The following is a 14,370-nucleotide window of genomic DNA, read 5'->3' as shown; positions in this document are numbered from 1 at the left end:
TATTAAAGTCTGGAAGTGTGAGTGTGTGTTGGGTAGACCACCCTGTGTGTTAAGCAGCTGCTCTTCATTGTGCTGGCACCTGTAATAACAGGAGGCCTGACTGGGCAGTGGCCAGTAGAGGCATGGACCATCTCCAAGCTCATTCAGGAGGGCACAATCATAACAGAATGCCCAGCCGTAAGATAGAACTGTGTTGTCTAGAACCGACTCTCGTGTGAAGTAGAATCTCTGATCTAAGGTCATTTGTGCATGTTATTATTTCCTTATGGTTAAGGTTGGGGCAGGATAAGATGATCCTAGATCTGTTCATGTTTCCCTAAATTTTGTCTCATTCAACAAAGAAAGTGGCCAGCACTGGTCACTGCACCCAGACTATGTTCAACATTCACACTGAAAGAATGAAACCTGTGACAGATGGAAAGAGTCTTTCCTTCTTTCCTTCAGTTATTTTCAGCCTCTCGCTGTTTCTAAATGACGTACCCCTGTCTTCTGTTGGAAACGCTGCTTCATTATGTGTAGATAAAGGAGTGAGAAGCATCAATGCTGTGATGTTATGTCCAGTTCATCAGTGGGGGCTCAAATTGGTAACTAAGTCCCTGCATCTGGCACACACCCCTCCCAGCTGCTTTGCTTTCCAGCTGTGTGTGTGTGTGTTACCCCTTGCTTTAGTTGGAATGAGCTGTTGACTTTGAACCAATCAGATTCACCCACGGTAAGTCCTGGAAGAGCATTAACACTCAGACAGGATGTGTGCATCAATGTGAGTTTGGGAGACGAGAGACTAACAGAAGAAATAGCAAGGAAGAGAGCTAGACCAAAAAAAAAAAAAATTTGCTCCAGAGTTACAATTTGCTCTCTCCGTCACACATTCTGAAGATGGACTACAGCTGTTCTAACCTAGAGACACTCAGAAAGCCTCTCCGCTACCTCAGGTGAGAATGAACACTCACACTCATGACTCTTTAAGGCATTGTTATCAATGGGTGGTTGTTTTTTCATGAGTAGTGTTTTAGGAAACTCAGCTACTTTGTCCCACAAAAAGTCTTAGTGAGTTTACCCAATTGTATGAATTGCTCTTAATTTCTCAAATACTTGCAACAGGAATTTGAAAAAATATGTTTCCTATGTTAATATTCAATATTCCAGAAATTGTGACTGAGACAGGTGTTAGATTGATCGTGGTGGTATGTTATGAATAATCCCACTGTGTGACATTTTGGAGGATTATTGTGGCCCAATAGGGATTAGGAAAGGGATTGGGAGGTCTTTACCTGCTTTTAGATGTGCTCCTTTAAATCAGACCAATCTAATAAAAATGTAGTACACTGAACAAAAATATCAACGCAACATGTAAAGTGTTGTTCCTATGTGTCATGATCTGAAATACAAGATCCCAAAAATTGTCCATATGCTCAAAAAAGCTTCTCTCAAATGTTGTGCACAAATTTGTTTACATCCCTGTTAGTGAACATTTTCTCCTTCACCAAGACAATCCATCCACCTGACAGGTGTGGCATATCAAGAAGCTGATTAAACAGCATGATCATTACACAGGTGCAGCTTGTGCTGGGGACAATAAAAGGCCACTAAAATGTGCAGTTTTGTCACATCACAATGCCATAAATGTCTCAAGTTGAGGGAACGTGCAATTGGCATGCTGACTGCAGGAATGTCCACCCCAGCTGTTGCCAGCTAATGTAATTTTAATTTCTCTACCATAAGCCACCTCCATCGTTTTAGAAAATTTGGCAGTATGTCCAACCAGCCTCATAACCGCAGACCAGTGTAACCACGCCAGCCCACTCCACATCCAGTTTCTTCACCTGCGGGATCGTCTGAGACCAGCCACTTGGACCGCTGATGAAACATGGGGTTTGCACAACCAAAGAATTTCTGCACAAACTGTCAGAAACCGTCGCAAGGAAGCTCATCTGCGTGCTCGTCGTCCTCACCAGGGTCTTGACCTGACTGCAGTTTGGCGTTGTAACTGACTTCACCATTGAATCCCGGTTTCAACTGAACCGGGCAGATGGCAGACAAATCAAACTTTGCACCGAATACAACACATGCACACATGCACCGAATACAACACATGCACACATGCACCGAATACAACACATGCACACATGCACCGAATACAACACATGCACCGAATACAACACATGCACACATGCACCGAATACAACAGGTTACTTACAAGCCATTAACCAACAATGCAGTTAAGAAAATACCTAAAAACAGTCATTAACAAATAATTAAAGAGCAGCAGTGAATAACAGCTTGTATGGCATTGTGTGGGAAAGCGGTTTGCTGACGTGGTGGCAGTGGGGTTATGGTATGGGCAGGCATAAACTACAGACATTGAGCACAATTGTATTTTATCAATGGCAATTTTAATGCACAGAGATACCATGATCCTGAGGCCCATTGTCCTGCCATTCATCTGCCGCCATCACCTCATGTTTCAGCATGATAATGCACGGCACCATGTCGCAATGATCTGTGCACAATTCTTTGAAGCTGAAAATGTCCCAGTTCTTCCATGGCCTGCATATTCACCAGACATGTCACCCATTGAGCATGTTTGAGATGTTCTGGATCGAAGTGTACGACATCGTGTTCCAGTTCCCGCCAATATCCAGCAACTTCGCCCAGCCATTGTCGAGTGGGACAACATTCAACAGCCAGATCAACTCTTATGCAAAGGAAATGTGTTGCCCTGCATAAGGCAAATGGTGGAGACACCAGATACTGACTGGTTTTCTGATCCACGCCCTACCTTTTTTTTATAAGGTATCTGTGATCAACAGGTGCATATCTGTATTTCCAGTCATGTGAAATCCATAGATTAGAGCCTAATGGATGTATTTACATTGACTGATTATATGAACTCAGTAAAATATTTGAAATTGTTGCATGTTGCGTTTTATATTTTTGTTCAGTGTAGTGTTTAAAGAGCAAGTTTAGTGCAACATCCGAGACAAGGAAAATAAAAGACGAAGAAACCTTTAGAGGAACCAGTTGCAGCAATCCAGCCCCCCATGCCCCATGTTCTACTCCCCCTTGTTTCCCCTACCCACCACCGGCTTCCAATCCAGCCCCCCATGCCCCATGTTCTACTCCCCCTTGTTTCCCCTACCCACCACCGGCTTCCAATCCAGCCCCCCATGCCCCATGTTCTACTCCCCCTTGTTTCCCCTACCCACCACCGGCTTCCAATCCAGCCCCCCATGCCCCATGTTCTACTCCCCCTTGTTTCCCCTACCCACCACCGGCTTCCAATCCAGCCCCCCATGCCCCATGTTCTACTCCCCCTTGTTTCCCCTACCCACCACCGGCTTCCAATCCAGCCCCCCATGCCCCATGTTCTACTCCCCCTTGTTTCCCCTACCCACCACCGGCTTCCAATCCAGCCCCCCATGCCCCATGTTCTACTCCCCCTTGTTTCCCCTACCCACCACCGGCTTCCAATCCAGCCCCCCATGCCCCATGTTCTACTCCCCCTTGTTTCCCCTACCCACCACCGGCTTCCAATCCAGCCCCCCATGCCCCATGTTCTACTCCCCCTTGTTTCCCCTACCCACCACCGGCTTCCAATCTGAGGCAAAGAGGCAGTGCTAGATACCCCCCAGAATCACTCATTCATTATGGATATATATACTGTTAACAGAGCTGTGTATTAGAGCAGGATTCACTGAAAGTTCAGCTCCTTGCTTCCTGATCTCATACGGGGTGGCCATTGATTAGACAGCAGTGATATAATACCCCCCACTCAGAGTTGAACCTCTTTCAGGACACTTAAGTGTTCTCTCTCTCTGTTTCTCCTCTCTCTCGCTCCTCTCCTCTCTCCTCTCTCTCTCCCCTCCCTCCCTCCCTCCCTCCCTCCCTCCCTCCCTCCCTCCCTCCCTCCCTCCCTCCCTCCCTCCCTCAGTAATGAGGAGGCTGCGGCCTTGGAGGCAGAGTTGTTGGGAGAGTATCGCTTTGGACCGCAGCAACTGATGGAGATCTGGGGCCATGCCTGTGCCATCGCTATCACCAAGGTATGTGTTCTCTTTTTCTTCCTTTAAGGGTAGTTTTGAGTTAGGCAATTGAATGACATGATATACAACTTCTTTCCCTGTGTGCAGGCCTTCCCCCTGAGTTCCCTCAAGAGGCATCCTACAGTGTTGGTGATCTGTGGTCCCAGTCAGAATGGCTGTATTGGTCTGGCCTGCGCTCGCCACTTACGCATGTTTGTGGGTAACCTGCCAGTGAAGTGAATTTGTTTTTCTGAACTAACTAAAGGGCACTTCTTTGACACTCAGTCCCTCTTCCCCTCCATCTATCTCTGTGCCAGGACTATATGCCCACAGTGTACTACCCCAAGCGCTCTACTCTGGCCCTGCACCGGGACTTTACAGTACAGTGTGAGAAAACGGACATCCCTTTCCTCTCATTTCTTCCCGCAGAGGTAAGGGAACTACTACGAGCTAACCAAGGTTCATTTGTATTGTGTGGCTGTCAGACCACCATGCCATGATTTTGCAAAAAGAAACGAGACTCTCTAAAATGTGGAATGTTCACATGGGTTGTGTGTGAATGGTGCTCGCTCCCGAGTGGCTCACTACATCCTCAGTGCTAGAGGCATCGCTACAGACCCTGGTTCAATTCCAGGCTGTATCACAGTGGTCTAAGGCACTGCATCTCAGTGCTAAAGGTGTCACTACAGACCCTGGTTCGATTCCAGACTGTATCACAACTGGCCGTGATTGAGGGTCCCATAGGGCGGCGCACAATTGGCCCAGTGTTGTCCGGGTTAGGTCTTGGCTGGAGTAGGCCGTCCTTGTAAATAAGAATTTGTTCTTAACCGACTTGCCTAGTTAAATAAAGATAGAAAAATACATGCCATTCTACTGGTTAGTGGACTGACTGACGTGTTTGTCTTGTCCTACAGGTGCAGCTGATAAACGATGCGTATAACCTGGTGGTGGATGCCATCTTGGGGCCGGAGACAGAGCCGTCTGATATCAGTGAGCCCTACAGCAGCATCCTGCTCACCCTTAGACACATCCGTATCCCCATCGCCAGTGTGGACATCCCCTCAGGTAACCACACCTACACACACCTGTCTGACAGCATCTACCTGCAAGGTTACCAGGGGCTAAAAAGCTATCCAAGTGTACTGTTATTTGTTAGGGTTGGTCTGATACCATGGACTTGTCTGATGATGCCCCTCTTTTACGCTGCTGCTACTCTCTGTTTATCTTATATGCATAGTCACTTTAACTATACATTCATGTACATACTACCTAAATTGGCCCGACCAACCAGTGCTCCCGCACATTGGCTAACCGGGCTATCTGCATTGTGTCCCACCACTCGCCAACCCCTCTGTTACGCTACTGTTACTCTCTGTTTATCATATATGCAGTCACTTTAACAATACCTACATGTACATACTACCTCAATAAGCCTGACTAACCGGTGTCTGTATATAGCCTTGCTACTCTTATTTTCAAATGTATTTTTACTGTTGTTTTATTTCTTTACTTACCTACACACACACATACTTTTTTTTCCCTGCACTATTGGTTAGAGCCTGTAAGTAAGCATTGCACTGTAAGGTTGTATTCGGCGCATGTGACAAATAAACTTTGATTTGATGTCTTATTTTACTGCCAGTATCAGATAAACTCAAACGTCATATGATAATGTTGGATAAACTAATTGATTTCAGGGTGTGTGATTTCAGGGTGGGACGAGGCCAACATTGACTGTATAAACCCGACAGTGCTCATCTCCCTCATGGCACCAAAGAAGTGTGCTGTCGGTTTCAGTGGGACACATTACCTGGTGGGACGCATCCTGCCCTATGACATCCAGAGGAAGTATGAGCTCAATGCACCAGAATACCATGGCACAGACTGTCTGGTTGAGCTAGGGTAAACAGATGCTCTGTTTTTCCAAGGGTTTCATCAACTATTTAGAAGTGTAGACCTTCCTTCATCCTTGAGGTTCTCTACTGAGTAAATATTATTGCTTTTCACCAAACATTTCACATCAGATCAAGGAAGGGTGCCTTATTTGTAATGAGGATATTTAGCAGATATCTCTTTCTTAGTGTAACAAGGAAATAGAGCTTTCTTTATATTCATAATCTCAGAAAACCGGTCAGATTCACCAGCTTGGTTCTAAACCGTGAGGAAGTTTGCAAAGCTGTATAAAATATGATGTACCGTTTGCCAAAATAAACACGAGCTGTTAATAATTGGTCTATGTTCATGTTTTGGTTGAATGAAGAAAATAGTTGTTGAACACAAATGAAACAAAAGTATGTGTAATGTGGTATCGACACTGAGAGACTGCTCTCTGACACTACGTACCATCTCTTGTTGTTGTGCAAGGCACTTAACCCCCACAAAGTAGAACACCTGTTAGGCAACTGTATCAACCCTCAGTCTGGAGAGCCACTGTGTGTGTAGGATTTTGACCCAGCCTTGCTCAAACAGTTTATCAAGGTCCAGTTGAGCAGCTCATTTCTAAAATGTGGTTTGTTGAGGGGGACTGGAATAAAAGCCTGCACACTCAGTAGCTCTCCTGAAGGATGGTTGACCACCCTTGATGTAAAACATTGCAATAGAACAACCAAATAAGTTGTATGCTTTTTGAAATAATTCACTCATTCAATATAGCAAAGATGAAATGGCTATGGTAGGCTACAAATATTTTTATTCAGCTGAAGCCAGCCCATAAATGTACCTTTTCTAGTTTAGTCATATTTATTTTAGCTACCTTAGAAGTGTTTACTTTGCATGCTGCTTAGCATCTATTGAGTTGCAATGTCCCATACATTGGATGCCCAAAATCAACTGGAACTATCTACAAAACAAGTTAAGGCACATAATCCTAAAGAAATATCCATATTTTCCCTAAAATTACTGATCGCAAATAACAAATTATTATTTTGATTCACGTTTCAATTCAACGTGATTGACCCGAATCCCAACTAATACAATGCGAAGTGAATCGTTCGTTTCGTCGAAAATAAGTGTTAAATGAATCGTTAAAAATCAAACCAGCTTTGTGTGGCCTTTGTATCGCGCGTATCTGTGGAAAGTTTGGGAGACGACGAAAACATGAACACATGCGAATAATAGCTAAACAGTTAAGTAGAGGCTACGTTTTGTTAGTCTGTTCCTAGTTAGTCTGTTCTCTATCATATTTCATTGGCTAGGCCTGCCTACCTGCTACTGTAATGTGGGACCAAATCACTATTTTTCAAGTCGCAAGGTCCGAGTCCCAAGGACAATATGTCAAGGCTTGAGTCAAGTTCAAGTCATGCATTCTAAGAGCAAGTCAAGTCGAGTCAAGTTAAGTCAAGTAAAAAAAAAAAAAATTATACATGCAATGACTTGTTCAACTACAAATCTTTGTCTATTTATTCAAACTACCAGACAGTCCTTTTCATTATTTTGTCTACAACACATTTTGATCAGCCAATGTAATTGTAAAAGAGGGACCTTGTAGCAGTCATAAGGGCATGAAATCAGCAGAAGGCCAGGCAGGTTGATGTGCTCAGTGTAGATGTATATACATGTCTTGGTGATCCAATGGTGAAAGTGCCATATCATACAAAATATACAAGTAGATTTACCAAATATACACAGGCAACAGCCTCAGTATCAGGCTTGACCTGTCCTACCTGAACGGACACAGGTAGAGGGCAAGACTGTACAGCCTCCCCTTGAGAAACCAAATGGACTCTGTCTGACAGGAGCTCCAACGGGTAGGCCTGCATAATATAAGCACTTGGAACACAGAACCATACAATTACCCAATTAGCAAATACAACCAATAAACTGGTTCTACATTATAAATGGCAATTTCCACATCCATTGTTACATTCGTCTTAATCAGACCTAATGATATTTCAACACCATGCATACATGGAAGGCTACGTGGAGTGCAGGCCACATAGCCTATTTCTATGCGCTCCTATCACACACAACTAAAATGACAGATACATGGGACACAAACACACGGAACTCTGACATAACCCGTGAAATATGAACAAGGAAACCATACATTGAATTAAATAAAAATAAAATCTATACCTGTTTGGTTCTAATTATCAGAGTAAGTACTCGGACACTATGAAAGCGTAAACCAAGTTTATTCTTCGGAAAGGATTGAACAGCTGAACAGACAAAAACATTTTCACACAAGCACTGATATTTAACCCTTTCTCCTATGCTGAGTCTCCTCCTACACACCTGAACTGCCAATGCATCTCTGTTGCTAGACAGAACCTTAGTGATATCTGTTCTTCCTCACTTCATCTGACCTGACCTCTGCCCCAAAGTGCTCACTCCTCTCCAACTCACAGCTGTCATGGTGACTGGTACCAGACTGTGTCTCTTCTCCTCCCAGTGGATCCCTCCCATAGGATCCCTGATGGCTAACAATTACATATCCTGACATAATGTAAACATTATACAATACCCTCTCTCCCTCACTGACATGAATAAGTATATTTCAGTACACAACATACCTAACGAGTCTTACGAACTTTCATGTGCACTATAAACATGGCACTCAGAGCAGGGTAACAAATGGTTGGCTAAATGGAAATGTATCTGTAGGCCTATCAAACATGGAACAGAAATGCCTACTTGTTGCAATAAACGGTACGGGGATGGAATGATGAAACGCTAGCAATTATTGTAGTATTAGATGGAATATAGATTTACCACATAGGGCCTATGCATTTAAACGTGTGAAAGCGACAGCCAACATTTCAACAAGAGAAAAAAAGCACCCTCCACTGGAAGGAGTATGGAGAGAGCATGTGAAGAGCTGGAGAGAGCATGTGAAGAGCTGGAGAGAGCATGTGAAGAGCTGGAGAGAGCATGTGAAGAGCTGGAGAGAGCATGTGAAGGGCTGGAGACAGCATGTGTAGAGCCGCACCAGTCATTGCCACAGTAATAATAAGATATCTGTGTTCAAATCAAAGTTTATTTGTCACGTGCGCTGAATACAACAGGTAGACCTTACAATGAAATGCTTACTTACAGGCTCTATCCAATAGTGCAAAAAAGGTATTAGGTGAACAATAGGTAAGTAAAGAAATAAAAACAACAGGCTATAAACAGACATTGGTTAGTCAAGCTGATTGAGGTAGTATGTACATGTAGATATGGTTAAAGTGACTGCATATTTATTTTAATTTTTTACCTTTATTTAACTAGGAAAGTCAGTTAAGAACAAACTCTTATTTTCAATGACGGCCTAGGAACAGTGGGTTAACTGCCTGTTCAGGGCCAGAATGACAGATTTGTACCTTGTCAGCTAGGGGATTTGAACTTGCAACCTTTCGGTTACTAGTCCAACGCTCTAACCACTAGGCTGGATATATGATGGACAGAGAGTAGCAGTAGCGTAAAGGAGGGGTTGGTGGGTGGTGGGACAATGCGGAAAGCCCGGTTAGCCAATGTGCGGGAGTATTGGTTGGTCGGGCCAATTGAGGTAGTATGTACATGAATGTATAGTTAAAGTGACTATGCATATATGATAAACAGAGAGTAGCAGCAGCGTAAAAGAGGGGGGGGGGGGGCACGCAATGCAAATAGTCCGGGTAGCCATTTGATTACCTGTTCAGGAGTCTTATGGCTTGGGGGTAAAAACTGTTGAGAAGCCTTTTGGTCCTAGACTTGGCACTCCGGTACCGCTTGCCATGCGGTAGTAGAGAGAACAGTCTATGACTGGGGTGGCGGGAGTCTTTGACGATTTTTAGGGCCTTCCTCTGATGCCGGCTGGTGTAGAGTTCCTGGATGGTAGGCAGCTTAGCCCCAGTGATGTACTGGGCCGTACGCATTACCCTCTGTAGTGCCTTGCGGTCGGAGGCCGAGCAATTGCCGTACCAGGCAGTGATGCAACCAGTCAGGATGCTCTCGATGTTGCAGCTGTAAAACCTTTTGAGGATCTCAGGACCAATGCCAAATCTTTTTAGTTTCCTGAGGGGGAATAGGCTTGTCGTGCCCTCTTCACGACTGTCTTCGTGTGTTTGGACCATTCTAGTTTGTTGGTGATGTGGACACCAAGAAACTTGAAGCTCTCAACCTGCTCCACTACAGCCCTGTTGATGAGAATTGGGGCGTGCTCAGTCCTCCTTTTCCTATAGTCCACAATCATCTCCTTAGTCTTGGTTACATTGAGGGATAGGTTGTTATTCTTGCACCCCCCGACCAGGCCTCTGACCTCCTCCCTATAGGCTGTCTCGTCATTGTCGGTGATCATATTGATAAGTCACCTTGTCCTAGAGAGATACAGTGCATTCGGAAAGTATTCCCTACCCCTTTACCGTTTCCACATTTTGTTATGTTACAGCCTTATTCTAATATTGAGCTGGCCGCCCAGCCAAACTGAGCAATCGGGGGAGAAGGGCCTTCGTCGGGCTGTTGACCAAGAGCCCGATGATCACTTTCACTCAGAGCTCCAGAGTTCCTTTGTGGAGATGGGAGAACCTTCCAGAAGGACAACCATCTCTGCAGCACTCCACCAATCAGGCCTTTATGGTAGAGTGGCCAGACAGAAGCCACTCCACAGTAAAAGGCACACGACAGCCCGCTTGGATTTTGCCAAAAGTTACCTAGACCATGAGAAACAAGATTCTCTGGTCTGATGAAACCAAGATTGAACTCTTTGGCCTGAATGCCAAGCATCACGTCTGGAGGAAACCAGACACCATCCATATGGTGAAGCATGGTGGTGATGAACGGAGAAAAGTACAGAGATCCTTGATGAAAACCTGCTCCAGAGCGCTCAGGACCTCAGACTGGGGCGAAGGTTCAACTTCCAAAAGGACAACAACTCAAAGCACACAGCCAATACAACACAGCTTTGGGACATTATTTGAATGTCCTTGAGTGGCTCAGCCAGAGGCCGGACTTGTACCCGATCAAACATCTATGGAGAGACCTGAAAATAGCTGTGCAGCAACGCCTCCCATCCAACCTGACAGAGCTTGAGAGGATCTGCAGAGAAGAATGGGAGAAACTCCTCAAAACAGGTGTGCCAAGCTTGTAGCATCATACCCAAGTAGACTCGAGGCTGTGTAAAATCTCTGCCAAAAGCGCTCCAACGAAGTACTGAGTAAAGGGTCTGAATACTTATGTAAATATATTTCTAAAAACCTGTTTTTGCTTTGTCATGGTGGGGTATTGTGTGTAGATTGATGAGGGGAAATGTAATACATTTTAGAATAAGGCAAAATGTGGAAAAAGTCAAGGGGTCTGAATACTTTCCGAATGCACTGTATACACTGTTATCAAAACTGCCCATCAATCACACCAGGGTAAGCCGACACGAAACAGCCCTTATGGTTTGGCTAGGTGCTAGCCGAACTGTAGCATGCTGACGTCCCGAACTCGGCTAGCCGAACCCTACAAGTGTGCTTACACACTATTGATTTTTTTAAATTTATTTTTATTTAACCTTTATTTAACCAGGCAAGTCAGTTAAGAACAAATTCCTATTTTCAATGACGGCCTGGGAACGGTGGGTTAACTGCCTGTTCAGGGGCAGAACGACAGATTTGTACCTTGTCAGCTCGGGGGTTTGAACTCGCAACCTTCCGGTTACTAGTCCAACACTCTAACCACTAGGCTACCCTGCCGCCCCATATCTTGGCTGATATGTGGATTTATTGGTTGATAGGTGTATTTTTTAAAAATTTTAAGCAATTACATTAACAGGTATTAATTTCCATTACTTTTCAGATTTGTATCATTTTCCAAAACCTTTCCAGGCCTGGAAAACACCTGGATAAAATTCCATGACTTTCCCAGCATTTTCATGACTGTATGAACCCGACACCACCTAAACTCAGCAAAAAAATAAACGGCCCCTTTTCAGGACCCTGTCTTTCGAAGATAATTCGTGAAAATACAAATAACTTTACAGATCTTCATTGTAAAGGGTTTAAACACTGTTTTCCATGCATGTCCAATAAACCATAAACAATTAATAAATGTGCACATTTGGAACGATTAAGATACCAACAGCTTACAGACGTAGGCAATTAAGATCCGTTATGAAAGCTTTGGACACTAACGAGGCCTTTCTACCGACTCTGAAAAACACCAAAAGAAAGATGCCTAGGATCATTGCTCATCTGCGTGAACAAGTCTTACAGGCTAACCACACTGCTCGCGTCGCAAAATAAATTTAGGAATCTGTTATTCAGTTATTGCACTCATTGCACGCACGCGCCAACGAGCGTCTGCATTGCCAAGGGCTAAAATAGAAGTCCTTTCTATTTGTGACGCAGATCGCGCTGCAAGTCCTGCCTCTCCCATCTCCTCATTGGTTTATAGAAGCAGGTACTCACGTGCCATCTCCTCATTGGTTATACCCACGTGGGTGACTGAAAGACGAACGAGGTCAGTGGCGGTTATGCACCTAATTTATGAAAGTTGCCAATCGCAATGTAAAGTCAAGAGAAGACAAAGCCTGGAAAAAGAGAGATGACTAGAAATGATTTGGTTGACCGTTTTATGTGTGGATTAATTGGCAGAGTAGAGGACCTTGTGCATTTCAGGTAAAAATAACAACTTAATGTTAATATATAGAAACTAGCTAAATTGCCGTAAATGTTGAATGCTTTTCGACCTGTTCCCAAATTAAATGTAATTGGCTCAGTTTGTTTTGATATTATAACCTGCATGTCGTGATTGCGTTTGGTGGAGGGGAACAAAATACATTTATGCACGATGGCGCACGCGCACAGCCAGTTTGGGTTACGTGTTAGGCATGCCGCAAGGAGGCATGAGGACTGCAGATGTGGCCAGGGCAATAAATTGCAATGTCCGTACTGTGAAACTGTGAGCTACAGGGAGACAGGACGGACAGCTGATCATCCTCGCAGTTGCTGACCATGTGTAACAACACCTGCACAGGATTGGTACCTCCGAACATCACACCTGCAGGACAGGTACAGGATGGCAACAACTGCCCGAGTTACACCTGGAACGCACAATCCCTCCATCAGTGCTCAGACTGTCCGCAACAGGCTGAGAGGCTGGACTGAGGGCTTGTAGGCCTGTTGTAAGGCAGGTCCTCACCAGCAAAGTCACCTATGGGCACAAATCCACCATTGCTGGACCAGACAGGACTGGCAAAAAGTGCTCACTAATGAGTTGAGGTTCTCTTTCAACAGGGGTGATGGTCAGATTCGTGTTTATCGTCTAAGGAATGAGCGTTACACCGAGGCCTGTACTCTGGAGCGGGATCGATTTGGAGGTGGCGGGTCCGTCGTGGTCTGGGGCGGTGTCACAGCATCATCGGACTGAGCTTGTCATTGCAGGCAATCTCAACGCTGTTCTTTACAGGGAAGGCATCCTCCTCCCTCATGTGGTACCCTTCCTGTAGGCTGATCCTGACCCTCCAGCATAACACCACCAGCCATACTGCTCATTCTGTGAGTGATTTCCTGCAAGACAGGAATGTCAATGTTCTGCCATGGCAGCGAAGAACCTGGATCTCAATCCCATCGGAGTGTGAGGGCTATTCCCCCCAGAAACGTCCGGGAACTTGCAGGTGCCTTGAGCGGGTAACATCTCACAGCAAGAATTGACAAATCTAGTGCAGTCCACAAGGAGACGCACCACAGTATTAATGCAGCTGGTGGCCACACCAGATACTGACAGTTAATTTAGATTTTGACACCCCCTCCTTCTTTAGGGACACATTATTCCATTTCTGTTAGTCACATGTCTGTGGAACTTGTTCAGTTTATGTCTCAGTTGTTGAATCTTATGTTCATACAAATATTTACACGTTAAGTTTACTGAAAATAAACAGTTGACAATGAGGACTACTTTTTTTGCTGAGTTTATAGCCTTAAAACATGGGATTGGTTACAGTCTATGACTTCATTGAAGTTCACAATATATCTTATTGTTGGCGTAACAGTTAAGAGCATAGTGCCAGTAACCAAAAGGTTGTTGGCTCAAAGCCAACGTGAAAAATCTGCCCTTGAGCAAGGCACTTCACCATAATTGCGCCTGTAAATCACTCTGGATAAGAGCGTCTGCTAAATCACTAAATGTACATAGAGACATAACTAGACATAACTAAATTCCACAATACCTCTTTCGCCATCTGGCTTGGATTCTCTGTCGACACAGCGCCCCAAAGCACCACCACGACTGGTCTGCCAACGAATACTCCATCCGCTGTGCCTTCATCCGGCCTCCGCCGGAGCAGACTCTCCTACTAGCCCAGGGCTACAAACTTTAAACGCTGTGTCGCTAGCGTAGTGGCGGCTCCCCTGTTCAGTCTACTGCTGCCCCCTGGACACTATGATCAGTTAGCTACATAGCTGATGCCTGC

At 44.8% G+C, this 14,370-nt stretch overlaps 1 protein-coding gene across 1 annotated transcript; it reads left to right on the top strand.

Moving 5' to 3' along the window:
• Positions 1-690: 690 nt before the first annotated feature.
• LOC110530712 (yjeF N-terminal domain-containing 3) lies at positions 691-6,247 on the top strand. The gene is made up of 6 exons (XM_021613967.3): positions 691-932; positions 3,932-4,040; positions 4,128-4,235; positions 4,337-4,450; positions 4,934-5,084; positions 5,732-6,247. The coding sequence occupies exons 1-6, from the start codon at positions 877-879 to the stop codon at positions 5,923-5,925; spliced, it is 732 nt and encodes a 243-aa protein (XP_021469642.1). The 5' UTR covers positions 691-876; the 3' UTR covers positions 5,926-6,247.
• Positions 6,248-14,370: the final 8,123 nt, after the last annotated feature.

This window comes from Oncorhynchus mykiss, chromosome 8 (assembly GCF_057628025.1).
Source record: "Oncorhynchus mykiss isolate SJ-2025 chromosome 8, ASM5762802v1, whole genome shotgun sequence".
In the NCBI taxonomy this organism is placed as follows: domain Eukaryota; kingdom Metazoa; phylum Chordata; class Actinopteri; order Salmoniformes; family Salmonidae; genus Oncorhynchus; species Oncorhynchus mykiss.
Note: the sequence above shows the minus strand (reverse complement) of the source record. Positions and strands in the feature narration are given on the sequence as shown.